This window comes from Nicotiana attenuata, chromosome 12 (assembly GCF_001879085.1).
Source record: "Nicotiana attenuata strain UT chromosome 12, NIATTr2, whole genome shotgun sequence".
In the NCBI taxonomy this organism is placed as follows: Eukaryota; Viridiplantae; Streptophyta; class Magnoliopsida; order Solanales; family Solanaceae; genus Nicotiana; species Nicotiana attenuata.
The window spans coordinates 5,728,376-5,742,436 of NC_032000.1; the positions used below are offsets into that span (position 1 = coordinate 5,728,376).

The 14,061-nt window shown below is 38.4% G+C and overlaps 1 protein-coding gene across 1 annotated transcript; it reads right to left on the reverse strand.

Moving 5' to 3' along the window:
- Window positions 128-2,246, reverse strand: LOC109235833. The gene is made up of 5 exons (XM_019402083.1): window positions 1,548-2,246; window positions 857-1,389; window positions 454-768; window positions 268-373; window positions 128-178 (listed from the first exon to the last, which is right to left on the reverse strand). The coding sequence occupies exons 1-5, from the start codon at window positions 2,244-2,246 to the stop codon at window positions 128-130; spliced, it is 1,704 nt and encodes a 567-aa protein (XP_019257628.1).

The following is a 14,061-nucleotide window of genomic DNA, read 5'->3' on the forward strand; positions in this document are numbered from 1 at the left end:
CTAGAACCAATACCAATACAATTACAATTCAACACCAAAACACTAATAATGAAAGCAAGTAAAGGAAGTAGAAAGTACGGGGAAAATCGGGGGGGGGGGGTAACACACGTGACGACGGGTTGGGTCGTCACACTTTAACATCCTTTAAGATGTTAGATGTGGCTTCAAGCTCCTTTATCTAACCAAATAAAAGATACAACTATAAATGTGGATATCTATACAAGGAAAATAATTTAGCGTAACCAATGACTTAGTCCTACTACTTACTTGCTCCTTGAACCAGTCATGAAATGTATCGAAATGCACACGATCAAGTTGATGTTGAGTCAAACGATGCTTACGATGTGATCTCTTGATTTCTGCAGTATGTTCCCTATTCATGTAACTCGCATATATTAATTTTGTTATCAATTAAGTAATATACATATATTAAATAATAGATATAACACTTACTTTTTATAATTCTCAACCACTTCTGACTCGCAATTGAAAAGCACATGTCGATGTGCTTGCAACCTTGTTTTCTCATCCAACTCAAATACATCTACTCCACCGTACGACTCCCCGACAGTTGGAAAAAGACATTCTTCTTTACTAATCTCATGCTCAATCTCATCACCGTATTTTCTTGAACAATAAGACCTTGAATCTCCATCCTCCAAATATCGTGAGCAAAATGCCATACACTCATTTGCTATGTATGCTTCTGCTATTGAACCTTCTGGACATGCACGATTACGAACATATGATTTTAAAGTGCCCAAATACCTATGGAATAAAATAATGGTATTAGTTTGATACTATAATATTTAACAACTAAAGATATATAACAAAGATTCAGTGGTATTGTTCATACCTCTCAATTGGGTACATCCAGCGATAATGTACTGGCCCTGCATGTTTAGCCTCAGTTGTCAAGTGAATTACCAAATGTATCATAACAGTAAAGAATCCTGGGAGGAAAAGTTTCTCCATAGTAGACAATATTTCTGGAATTTTTTCTTCAAGTAACTTTAACTCTTCTACTTTTAGTTCTTTGCTACACAGAACACGAAAGAATGTACATAGTTCAATTAAAATGGAACTAACTCTTTTATCTACTGATCTCCGCAAGGCAAGAGGAAGAAGTTCTTGCATTATAACATGACAATCATGAGTTTTTAACCCAGATATCTTTCGTTTGCGAATGCAACGTGAGATATTAGACGCATAGCCATCTGGAAACTTGGCATTTTGTAGTACTTCATAAAACAACTCCTTTTCCTTTTGAGACATTGTGAAAAAAGTAGGAGGAAGATATGCTTTCCCACTAGCTCGATATTGAGGCCATAAACTTGGTCTTATTTTCATCTCCTTCAAGTCCAATCGAGCTTCTAAGTTATCTTTAGACTTTTTACCAAGATCCAATAATGTATAAATTAAGTTATCACACACATTCTTTTCTATGTGCATCACATCAAGATTATGGCGCACCAAGTTAGACTTCCAATAAGGAAGATCGAAAAAATACTCCTCTTTTTCCATGTGTTTTTCATCACTCCACTTACCCCTTCACTCGACTGGCCGAGAGTAAATTTTATATCTTTAACTTGATTCAACACTAGTGACCCAGATACTGGACAAGGTGCAGGTCTTGTTTCTTTAGTACCATCAAATGATTTTGCATCATTCCGATATTTGTGTCCTGACTTCAAGAAGCGCCGATGCCCCATGTAACAAAACTTTCTGCCATGTCTGAGCCTTCTAGATTGAGTGTTTATGTTACAAGAAGGGCATGCAAACCGACCATAAGTGCACCATCCAGAGAGAGTATCATATGCTGGAAAATCATTAATAGTCCACATGAGAGCTGCTCGCATTTGAAATATCTCCTTAGTAGAGGCATCATATGTTTCTATCCCAACATCCCATAATTCATTTAACTCTTCTATTAAAGGTTGCAAAAAGACATCAATATTATTGCCAGGAGCTTTTGGTCCAGGAATAAGTAAGGATAAAATGAAGAACTCTTGTTTCATGCACATCCATGGTGGAAGATTATATGGCATTAAAATCACTGGCCATGTACTGTGTACAGTTCGCATTGTGCCAAATGGATTAAACCCATCAGAAGCTAATCCCAGGCGCACATTGCGAGGATCTCCAGCAAATTCGGGATATTTACTATCAAAATTTTTCCAAGCTTCAGAATCTGCAGAATGCCGTATAACTCCATCTTTGTTGCGCTCTTCATGATGCCATCGCATTGATTTAGAAGTTTCTGAAGACATAAACAATCTCTATACCCTTGGTTTTAAAGGAATATACCTTAGAACCTTGGCTGGAATTTTTCTAGCATCATTTTTCCATCTAGATGCCCCGCAAACTTTGCATCATTAACATTCTTATTAGCAAACTCTTTCCTAAAAAGCATGCAATCGTTGGGACAAGCATGCATTTTTTCATACTTTAAGCCCAAGCCTTCAACTATCTTTTTGGTCTCATAGAAAGAAGGAGGCAATTTTTCTCCTTCAGGAAGCGCATCTTTCAATAGTCCAAGCAAAGAATTAAAAGATTCATTTGACCATTTGAACGTGCATTTTAAGCGATACATATGCAGCAAAAAGGACAATTTGCTAAACTTCTTACATCCAGGATACAGTTCTTCATTTGCCTCCTTCATGAGCCGTTCAAACTTATCCACCTCTGGATGAGGTTGATTTCCAGATGGATGAGCAGTATTCTCTTGTACAGTTTGATCCATGCCACCACTTTCACTGATATCAGTATCCATGAACTGTGTAACACCTACAAATGCATCATGTATCATTCCTCGCATATCATCGCCCCTTAGAGTTGAATGGCTTCGGTTATTTTCTCCAGCGTTGTTTGATCCCTTTAGAGACTCCCCATGACAAAACCAACTATCATATGATGGTATAATACCACTAACCACAAGATGATCATATGCTGTAGCCCGATTTACTTGATGGATAAGCACACACTCCGTACAAGGACATGCAATTTTTTCTCCACGTTGTTTTTCAGAAAAGGCATGATTTAAAAAATCCTCTACTCCCTCCAAATTTTCTTTACTAACTCTATCACAATACATCCATCTTTTATTTCTAGGATTGTCCATGACGCTCAAGATATTCCTTTCTTTTCTATAATTACTGCAAGAGCTACAAATTTGTTAGTAAAAAGGAGAAATTAATAAAAAAAAGGTAGTTCAAAATAAAAAACCCATCCTATTAGTAGGTAATTCCATAGTTCAAAGATATCATTTTAACAATTAAAACTATCAAACATAAATCTACTAAAACTATCATTTTAACAATTAAACTATCTCTAATTTCTTCTATGATTTTCACATATTGGTTCAATTGTTTTTTAGAATAGAATTATTAAACTTATAAATTACACTTCTTCTATGGTTTTCATATATTGGTTCACAAATCTTTTAAGAATAGAATTATTAAACTTGTATTTTATAGAAGAACCATATATCATATATTTTAAAATTTTCAAAACTTACTACTCTTATTTACTTATTTGTTTTTACTCTTTTGTTCATTGAACGTCAGTTTAAATAGTTCTAAAGCTAAATGGAATATAAGTTAGTTTTTATATATATATATATATATTAGATAAGGTATAAATAACATAACGGACCTGTACCGAGCTCCGGAACCACAATACAGACTCGGTATCAACAAAATCAATTATTAATCAAATTCTTTAAANTTAGTAAATAAGAGTAGTATGTTTTTTATTCTTTTGTTCATTGAACGTCAGTTTAAATAGTTCTAAAGCTAAATGGAATATAAGTTAGTTTTTATATATATATATATATATATATATATATATATATATATATATATATATATATATATATATATATAACAGTATACAATTATAATTTTAAAAAGCTAATATAACTGCGATGAAATCATCCATCTAAAGTTTCAGTTAAAGACTACCTAAATCAAACATGACAAGAAAGAGACATAATAAATAAACTTGAAAAATTCAACCGATTATGCAAAGCCTAAAAGGATGTGGACTTTTTTAACAATAAAACGATGATTGCAGTGACATGGGGCTACTACATGGGGGCTGAATCGATATGGAATATTTTTTCTATTTATAAACAGATCATAGTCATCATAGAACAAACATGTAAATGATAAAAAAATCTAGACAAAGACAACTTGCCAATTTTTACCATATTGGTTCATAAACTCTTTAAGAATGGAATTATTAAACTTATAAATATACAAACTTTTAAGGCTGGACATTTTGACTATAACTACCAAGCTGCCTAGTTACATCAGGTTAAGGAATACAATCACAACATAATGAGCAATGGTTTTCATGCATACTGCCCAGTACTGATCATATCAAATTTGGATATGAGAATGATGGTCAGATGTTTAGGCAGAAATTTTATCGTGCAGACTATGGCTATCTGGGCAGCACTGTCCAATTCTCAGACATTAAGGAACAAGTAGCACCTTCCTACAGCTATCGAAATAGGCGGGAAAAGAACAAAGAATAGGAAACACTTCTCAAAACTGCCACTACCCAGTGAATTTTTGTTTGATTTTTGGACATAATGGTGGCATCATGGAAGAGAGCTGGGAGGAGTTTCCAATCGCACGCATCAAAGCAGATACAAGAGGAAGGGAAATATACTGTGACCATGCTCTGTTCTTTGGTTAGGAGAGTAGAGCAATGCTATATGATGGTACAGGTGATAAAAATGATCATCCAATGCACACAAAGGATGAGGCAGGTACGTAGAAATACCAAGTGCTATGGGATCGTTGGATTCACACTTGAAGGACTATCAAACATGGGTAGTTAGCAGAACACATAAAACGATGCAATGGAACTTCAAGATCAGTTACAACAAATCAACAAGGAATCACATAATACACTGCACGATCGTGTATCTCGTGTGAACTAGATGACAAATACTACACGTAGAAGGAGGCAAACAATTACTGCAAATTGATGGAACTGCTCCTATGCGTGTCTACTAACTAAATCCAACAGGGAGGATTCACCGCTAAATTTCTGGATACTGCTGGAACAGTAATAAAGCAAGGAAGGCTGCCCAAGTTGCTGTACTGGGCAGTGCGAATGATCGAAGTTTCCATTGCATTCATCGAGCTATTTGTTACTATGTATTTCTACACATTTAGTTCTACGCCAAAAATCATATGTGAACTCATGAGGAAAATTAAAGGGCAAAAAAAATTATTTTAGGTTGAGTCTTAATCACTGGTTCATAAAGAAAAGCTTCTGACTTTTAATAAGAAAGGTGCAACGAAATAAACAACCGAGCAGCATCAATCCATTGTAATAAATCAATATAAACAATCAAGCAGCATCAATCCATTGTAAATCAATCCATATAAACAATTGAGCAGCATCAATCCACTGTAAAACAATTCATATAATCAATCGAGCAGCATCGCGTCAATCCACTGTAAATCAATCCATTGCAAAACGATTAAAAATCTATTGCAAAACGATTGCAAGCAACAGATTTAACAGGGGAAGAAGAGAAGTTAATAGGGACGATGAACTTACCTGGAAAAGAATCGATGGGGACGCTGAAGTTTGACGCAGCAGCATTTAGGACTTTTCTATGGCAGAAGTTCGACGGTATCCTTTCAATTTAGGGAAATATGTTTTCCTAAACTTTTCTAATTGGAGGGAATGATGATTCTCGTCCAAAAATTTTGGAGGGAAATGTATTCTCTTTTTATGCGGAGGGAATAGTTATTAAAGCAATAAAAAATTAATTCAATTAGTAATTTTTAGTGGTAATTTTGTTTTTATTGCAGGTAAAAAGATATCTTTTACTGGCTAATGGTCATGTGCTGCTAACTTTTCAGCTTAAAGAATTTATTAGCAACAATTGCCTTATTGTCGCTAAATAATTGCCGCTAAAGGTCTTTTTTGTAGTAGTGGTGTTTCCACAAGAACTCACAAAAGGACCCATGAAGGCAATACCCCACACATCGAAAATATCAATCTCCAAATTGGTGGTGAGGGGAATTTCATTTTTCTTTGAGATTCCACCGGCCCTTTGACATTCATCACATCGTTTCACTAGATCACTTGCATCCTTATAAAGAGTGGGCCAATAGAAACCGCAACTTAGCACTTTGGTCGTCGTTCTCGCTCCACCATTGTGACCACTATACGGCGAAGAATGACAAGTCCCAAGAATTTAACATTGCTTCTCCTTCAGTACACATCTTCTGATCACCCCATCTGTACAAATCCGGAAAAGATACGATTCATCCCAATAATAGTCTTGACAATCCCGTTTGAGCTTCTTCCTTTGGTTTGAAGAGAACTCATTTGGGATGATACTACTCACAAGAAAATTTGCTAGATCCGCAAACCATAGCACCTCCTACATTGAAATAGCCAAAAGTTGCTCATCCGGGAAGGAGTCATTGATTTCAAGGCCATCATGCGGCCTACCCTCCTCCTCCAAACGAGACAAGTGGTCCGCCACTTGATTTTCACCCCCTTTTCGATCTTGGATATCAATATCAAACTCTTGCAGAAAAAAGCACCCATCTCATCAACGGGGCTTTGGAATCTTTCTTGCTCATATGATGACGAAGTGCCGCATGATCCGTGTGGACTATCACTTTTGCACCCATCAAGTACGGGCGAAACTTCTCAATAGCAAACACAATGGCAAGGAGCTCTTTCTCCGTAACGGTATAGTTGAATTGGGAACTAATTATGGTCTTACTAGCATAGTAGACCGGATGAAAAATCTTGTTGATGCATTGCGCCACAACAACCCCCACTGCTATATCACTTGCATCGCACATGAGCTCGAAATGAACACTCCATTTGGAGCGGTGATAATAGGAGTTGTTGTCAACTTGAACTTTAGCGATTCAAAGGCTCTCATGCAATCATCATGAAGTGAAACTTAGCATATTTCGCTAAAAGCTTTCTCAACGGTTCACCACTTCAGAGAAATCCTTGATGAAACACCGGTAAAATCCCACGTGGCCCAAGAAACTCCGCAAGCCCTTCATCGGAGTTTTTATGTGGAAGTTTAGTAATCACCTCAATCTTTGCCTTGTTGACTTCAATGCTATTCTTTGAGATCTTGTGGCCAAGGACAATGTCTTCCTCGACCATGAAATGATATTTTTCCTAATTTAGCACCAAATTTGTTTCTTCAGATCTTGCCAATACTTTATCCAAGTTTTCGAGACAGTCATCAAAAGAATTCCCAACCACTGAGAAGTCATCCATGAAGACTTCAGGGTAATCCTCGACCATGTCCGTGAAGATCGCCATCATACACCTTTGAAAAGTTGCCTGTGTATTGCACAAACCAAATGGCATCCGCTTGAAAGCAAAAGTACCATAAGGACATGTAAAGGTTGTTTTATCTTGATCCTTCGGAGAAATAAGAATTTGGTTGTAGCCGGAATACCCATCAAGGAAACAATAGAAAGCACGACCGACCAATCTATCAAGCATTTGATCTAGGAAGGGAAGTGAAAAATGGTCATTCCTTGTGACTTTGTTGAGCTTACGATAGTCCATACACACTCTCCACCTGGTCACCGTTCTTGTAGGAATAAACTCATTCTTGTCATTGGTGACCACCATCATGCCCCCTTTCTTTGGGACACATTGAACCGGAGAAGTCCACGAACCATCGAAGATGGGGTAGACAACCCTGACATCCAACCACTTGATGATCTCATTTTTGACAACCTCTTGCATGGCTTCATTGAGTCTCCTTTGATGTTCAATAGATGGTTTGGCTTTCTTTGGGACACATTGAACCGGAGAAGTCCACGAACTATCGGAGATGGGGTAGACAACCCTGACATCCAACCACTTGATGATCTCATTTTTGACAACCTCTTGCATGGCTTCATTGAGTCTCCTTTGATACTCAAAAGATGGTTTGGCACCTTCCTCCATAATCTTGTGCATGCAAAATGCAGGGCTTATCCCCCGAATATCCGCCAATGTCCATCCAATAGCCTTCTTCCTCTTTTGTAGCACCGCCAATGTAGATTCTACCTGCACGTTAGTCAAACAAGAGGAAAGAATAACCAGTAAAGTAGAAAAAGGGCCAAGAAATTCATACCGAAGGTGTGGAGGCAATGACTTCAACTCCAAGATAGGATGCTCTTCGATTGAAGGCTTTGTGGGAGGAGTTGCCCTATTTTCAAGATCTAAGGACAAATTGCGGGGCTCATATGTGTACGACCCCATGCCTCGCAAAGAGTTCACACATTCCACGAAGCCATCCATCTCGTCATCATCAAAGTTAAGCAAGACGGCCTCCAACATATCACCAACATTTATCATAGCACTGGTTTCATCCACAATCACATCGGTCACCAAGTCCACGAAAGAGCACACCTCATTTCTATTGGGTTGCCTCATGGACTTACACACATGGAAAACTACTTTTTCATCACCAACCCGGAAAGTAAGTTCTCCGGCTTCAACATCACAAAGAGCCTTCCCCGTAGCAAGGAAAGGTCTACCAAGAATAATCGGCACCTCATAATCAACCTCACAATTAAGAATGACAAAATTCGCCGGGAGAATGAATTTATCAACACAAACCAAAATATCCCAAGGGTCTCTTCATAGTACAATCGACCATTTGCAATCTCATAAAGGTGGGCCTTGGTTGCCCAATTTCCAATGTCTTGAAAACCGAATAGGGCATCAAATTTATACTTTCCCCAAGATCACAAAGAGCTTTTGCAAACTCGACGCTTCCAATTGTACAAGGAATCATGAAAGCACCGGGATCCTCTAACTTGGGATCCATTGAATGCATAATTGCACTTACTTGATCAGTCATTTTGATAGTTTCAAAATTCATTGACCGCTTCTTTGTTACAAGATCTTTCATGAAATTTGCATAGCCGGGCATCTGCTCCAAGGCTTCAACTAATGGCACATTGATTGAGAGACTCTTCATCATTTGGATAAACTTCTTGAATTGGTTTTCACCATTTTGCTTTGCAAGTCTTTGAGGGTATGTAGGTGGAGGCTTAGGCAATGGTGCCTTAGCCTTTTGCACTACCAGTTATGGCATGTCAATAATGTGATCCCTGGACGGGTCACCTCCTCTCGAGTCTCTTCCACACTATCATCAATATCAATCCGAACCTCATCATTGGATTGCTCAGCATTGTTCGGGATCTCCTCTTCTTGCACTACTTACTCTTCATCCACAAATTTCCTTTGGCTTGAGGTGGGTGCATTCCCACATTTTCCACTCATTGTAGTAATGGCCATGGCATGACCCGTGTTGTTCCTACCCTTTGGGTTCACCACCGTGTCACTTGGTAGTGCCCCCTTAGGATGAGTATTTAGAGCTTGAGAGATTTGCCCCATTTGAACTTTCAAGTTACGGATTGATGTATTGTGAGAGGCAACTTGGGCATCAGAATCGGTATTCTTCTCCATCATTTGCTTGAACATATTCTCAATATGCCCCATTTCATTGTTGGATGAACTTGGACCATGGGAATGATAAGAAGGCGGGTTCGGTTATTGATACTTCGGGGGCCTTCGACAACCCGACCCCCAGTTGCCTTGATTATTGTTCCATTCCCCTTGATTGTTACCTCCCCAATTTCCTTGATTGTTGCAACTCCAATTACCTTGGTTATTTCCACCACTCCAATTTCCTTGATTGTTGTTGTTATGCCAATTCCCTTGATTATTGCCACCACTCCAATTACCTTGGTTGTCAGAATTCCAATTACCTTGATTACCTAGAGGTCGCCATTGAAGTTGATTCGGGAATTGAGAGTTATTTCTTTGCCCTTGGTAGTTGTTCACATATTGCACCTCTTCCTCTTATTCATTGTAAGATTCATCTTGATCAAACCCACTATATTCTTGCACATAATTCTCCACTCGGTTTTGCACTTTTGGACCCTTGGTCCTTCTTTTGTTCACCATCATGCTTACTCCCTCCATGGCATTGACTTTCTTAGGACTTTGCACTTTTGAAGTTGAGCGTTTGCTAATTGATTCATAGTGTTGGTCAATTCGGCAATGGCTTGCCCATGGTCATGCAACTCTTTATGGATGTGAATCACGTTCTGATCACCTTGAGGAACATTAGCCCTAGATTGCCATGCCGATGAGGTGTCTGCCATTTCATCCAAAATCTCACAAGCTTCTGTATACGGCGTTGTCCTGAAATTTCCACGTATTTACCACGTATTTATTGATCGTAATGATCCCCCGATAGAAAGTCTGTTGAATCATATTCTCCGTCACGTCGTTATTGGGGCACTCTTTGACCATTGTTCTATACCGCTCCCATATCTCATGTAACGGCTCATTGGGCTCTTGTTTGAATGCTAGAATCTCATTTCTAAGAGTAGCCATATGCCCGAGAGAAAAGAACTTGGCAATAAATTTCTCGTCAACTCATCCCAAGTACAGATGGAACGGTTTGGAAATCTTTCCAACCAATCTAAGGCTTTTTCCCGTAGAGAGAAGGGAAAAAGCCTTAACCTTAAAGCATCCTCAGAGACGTTTGTTTGTTTACTCCCCCAACAAGTGTCCACAAACCCCTTCAAGTGTTTGTATGCATTGTAACTTGGAGCCCCGGTGAAGAAACCTCGTTGCTCTAGCAATGTGAGCATCACATTGGTAATTTGAAAGTTTCCCGCCCTAATATGGGGCGGGACTATGGCACTTGCATACCCTTCATTCGGCAACACCCGGTGTGGAGCCGCTCTTGGTGGAGGTGGGGGTGGAACTAGGACATTGTCTTGAGGCGCTCGACCTCTTCTATTTGCTTGAACTTCAAGAGGAACCTCTTCAACTTGGTCATCCTCAACGTCCACATCCCCAAAAAGGCATGTTTTTGAGTTCATTGGCCGCCATAATTGTACCTGCAATTGATTCACACAAATTAGTGACACTGAAGGAAAATAAGATAATCCACACACAAATCCAAATATATAGCTAAAAAATTTTTTAGCTCCCCGGCAACAGCGCCGAAAATTGATCTCGTCCAATTCACACCTCAAATCAAGGATATGAAACGGTCGATTGCAATAGTAGTACCCAATAAGAGTCGGGGTCGATTTTCACAGGGAGCTATATATGGGAGTTAGGAGTATATTGTAGTACGTAAGTTTGAACTACCTCAATTTACACTTCCACAAATTGGGGTTGTTTCTATGTCTATTTTAAGCTAAGATTGCAAAGCTAAGAAATGAAACTAAGAAATTGTTTTTGTTGTTTTTCATGTTTTGTAAAAAGCCTAGGGCTATGACCATCACCTATGTTTGCCTAATGGGATATAAACCTTAATGCTTGTTTTGTTGATCGGGATGTATTATAGCTATCAACCCTCAATTACATACTCAATACCTCTCGGTTAGAGAGTGATTTTGCCCAATTCGGCTTTCTCAAGTCCAAAGGGATATTGCTCAAAACAGTTGATAAAAACTCAAGTCAGGTTATTACTATCTCTAGGTTGAACTCTTTAATTGGGATTATCAATCTCTCGAGTGACCCAATTTCTTGTTAGCCAAATTTTTCTAGACTAATCTCTCTTTCTCAAGTAGAGACTAAGTCAAATAGGCATGAACTAATATTTGCAACCATTAATTCCACAAATTAAAGCATGAACAAGGCTAAACAATAAGCACCCAATCATAAATAAGCATTTAATTAAATACCCATAAGGTTTAAACACTAGGGTTGGGTCACAATCCTAGTAAAAATCTAGCTACTCATGCTTGAAATTAAAGAAATAGAAGAAGAGATGCTAATTAAACTCATATTGTAAAATCAAAATGATAAAATCTATGTTAAAATATCCCAAAGTATGAAATACTACTAAAAGAAGTAAAGAGAAAAGACTACTGTAGTTGTTGATGTCAAAAGTTTACCTAATTTTGTGAAACTCGTCTATTTATACAGGGCTGGAAATTTCGAACAAAAATGCCCTTCAAGAGATTATGCGGCCCCACAATTCCATGTGCAGTCCGCAGAATTCTTCATCTTGCATGAGCTGGGGATCTGCGGCCGCGAGGCAATGTTTCCGCAATCTGTTGTTTTGCGGTCCGCGTCTTTGTTTTTACGGCCACAAGGCACTTCTTCTGCGGTCGTACAATTCTTGTGCGGTCCGCAATCTTGAGGGACTTGGACTTTGGAAAATTGCACACCCTCTGAAGTTGATTTCCAATTCATCAATTGCGGCCGCACAATTCCTTAGCGGACCGCATTTTGCTAGGAAGCCTGTTTGGTTCTTCATTGTTTGCCACTGCAGATGGAATTATGCGGTTTGCACTTTGCAAGTTCTTGTGCCTTTTGTTGCCTTATATTTTGATTACTCTTTTTTGAGTCGGATTTCATCTTTGGGAGTCCAACTTCCAACATTTCTGCAATTTTGTACATTTCATCAGTTTCGAGAACACAAGTAAACGCTTTTAGACTAAAACAAAAGCTAAAATGCGCTAATAAGTAGTCAAAATCCCCATTTATTAGACCAGAACCCGACAAAACTCATAAATTCCGACAAGCTATTTGAATACGAGTCCAACCATACTAGTTTCAGCCAAATCCGATTCCGAATCGATGTTCAAAATCCAATTATTCACTTAAAATTTTTTTTGACAAAAACCTCAATTTATGTTATTAATTCCCCTTTTTTGATGTTAAATCTAGTGATGGATTCATGTAAATCTCATAGATATAATGTGAGAATCACTTAACCCAAGCTTGTAGATGAAGGTCTAGGTTGAAACCCTTCAAAATCGAGTTCCCAAGTCTCTAAAGTGGTGAAGAATGAAATAAAAACACAAAATTCCAGTTTATACATAAACACCTGACCTCCTACAATACTGACCATAGTTTTCCTAGTGTGGTACGCACTTTTAAGTTTTGTGGCCGCAATCCATATTTTGCGGTTGCACTCCAGCAGTAACTGCACTGCTAGTTTTCAATAAATTGACCATAAATTTTTGTATGAATGTTCAAATGACAAACAATTTAATTTTTTGGAAAGTAGACTTAAAGAACAACAACTTTCGTTTTTGGATCATCCCTAAATTCTTCATAGATTGAAAGATATAAGCTTTCGAAATCAGACCAACAAACCTGCAGATTTCATGTTGCGGCCCTCAGTGCGGTCCGCACTTTGGCCAATGCCTCCGCACTCGGGGCTTTGTGGCCGCACATGAGGCTTTGCTTCAGCACTCCAAAAGTGCCCTCCGTACTTCTACATCTCCAGGACATCATCAAAGTGCTGAAATGCCAAAACTTTGTTCAAATCTCACTCGAGGTCCCCCGGACCTGATCCTAACAAACCAACAAGTCCTAAAACACAATACGAACTCGAAGCCTCAAATCACATTAAACAACACCAAAACCATGAATCACACATCAATTCAAGCCTAATGAACTAATGAACTTTCAACTTCTAAAACTCATGTTGAACCATATCAAATCAACTCCGAATGACCTCAGATTTTGCATGCAAGTCTCAAATGACACAACGGATCTATTCCAACTCCCGAAACCAAAATCCGAACCCAATATCAATGAAGTCAACTCTTGGTCAAACCTATGAACTTTCAAAAACTTCAAATTGCGAACTTTCGCCAAATAGTGTCGAAACCTTCTAGAAATATCCAAATGCAAATCCGGGCATACGCCCAAGTCCAAATCATCATCCGAACCTAACAGAACCATCAAAATCGCCCAAATCAAAACTCCGATCCAAGGTTAAATACACAAAAGTCAAACTTGGTCAAGTCTTCCAACTTAAAGCTTCCATATTGAAAATCATTCCTCCAAATCAATCCTGAACCACTCGAAAACCAAAACCAACCATGCATGCAAGTCGTAATACATCATACGAAGTTACTTAGGAACTCAAACCACCGAACAAAATGCAATTGTTCAAAATGGCTGGTCGGATCGTTACCCCATCTCACATAATTCACTATAAAATTGAACCTTTTTCATTTCAAGAAACATATCATCCAAACATAAGGATGAGAAAAGGAGAGA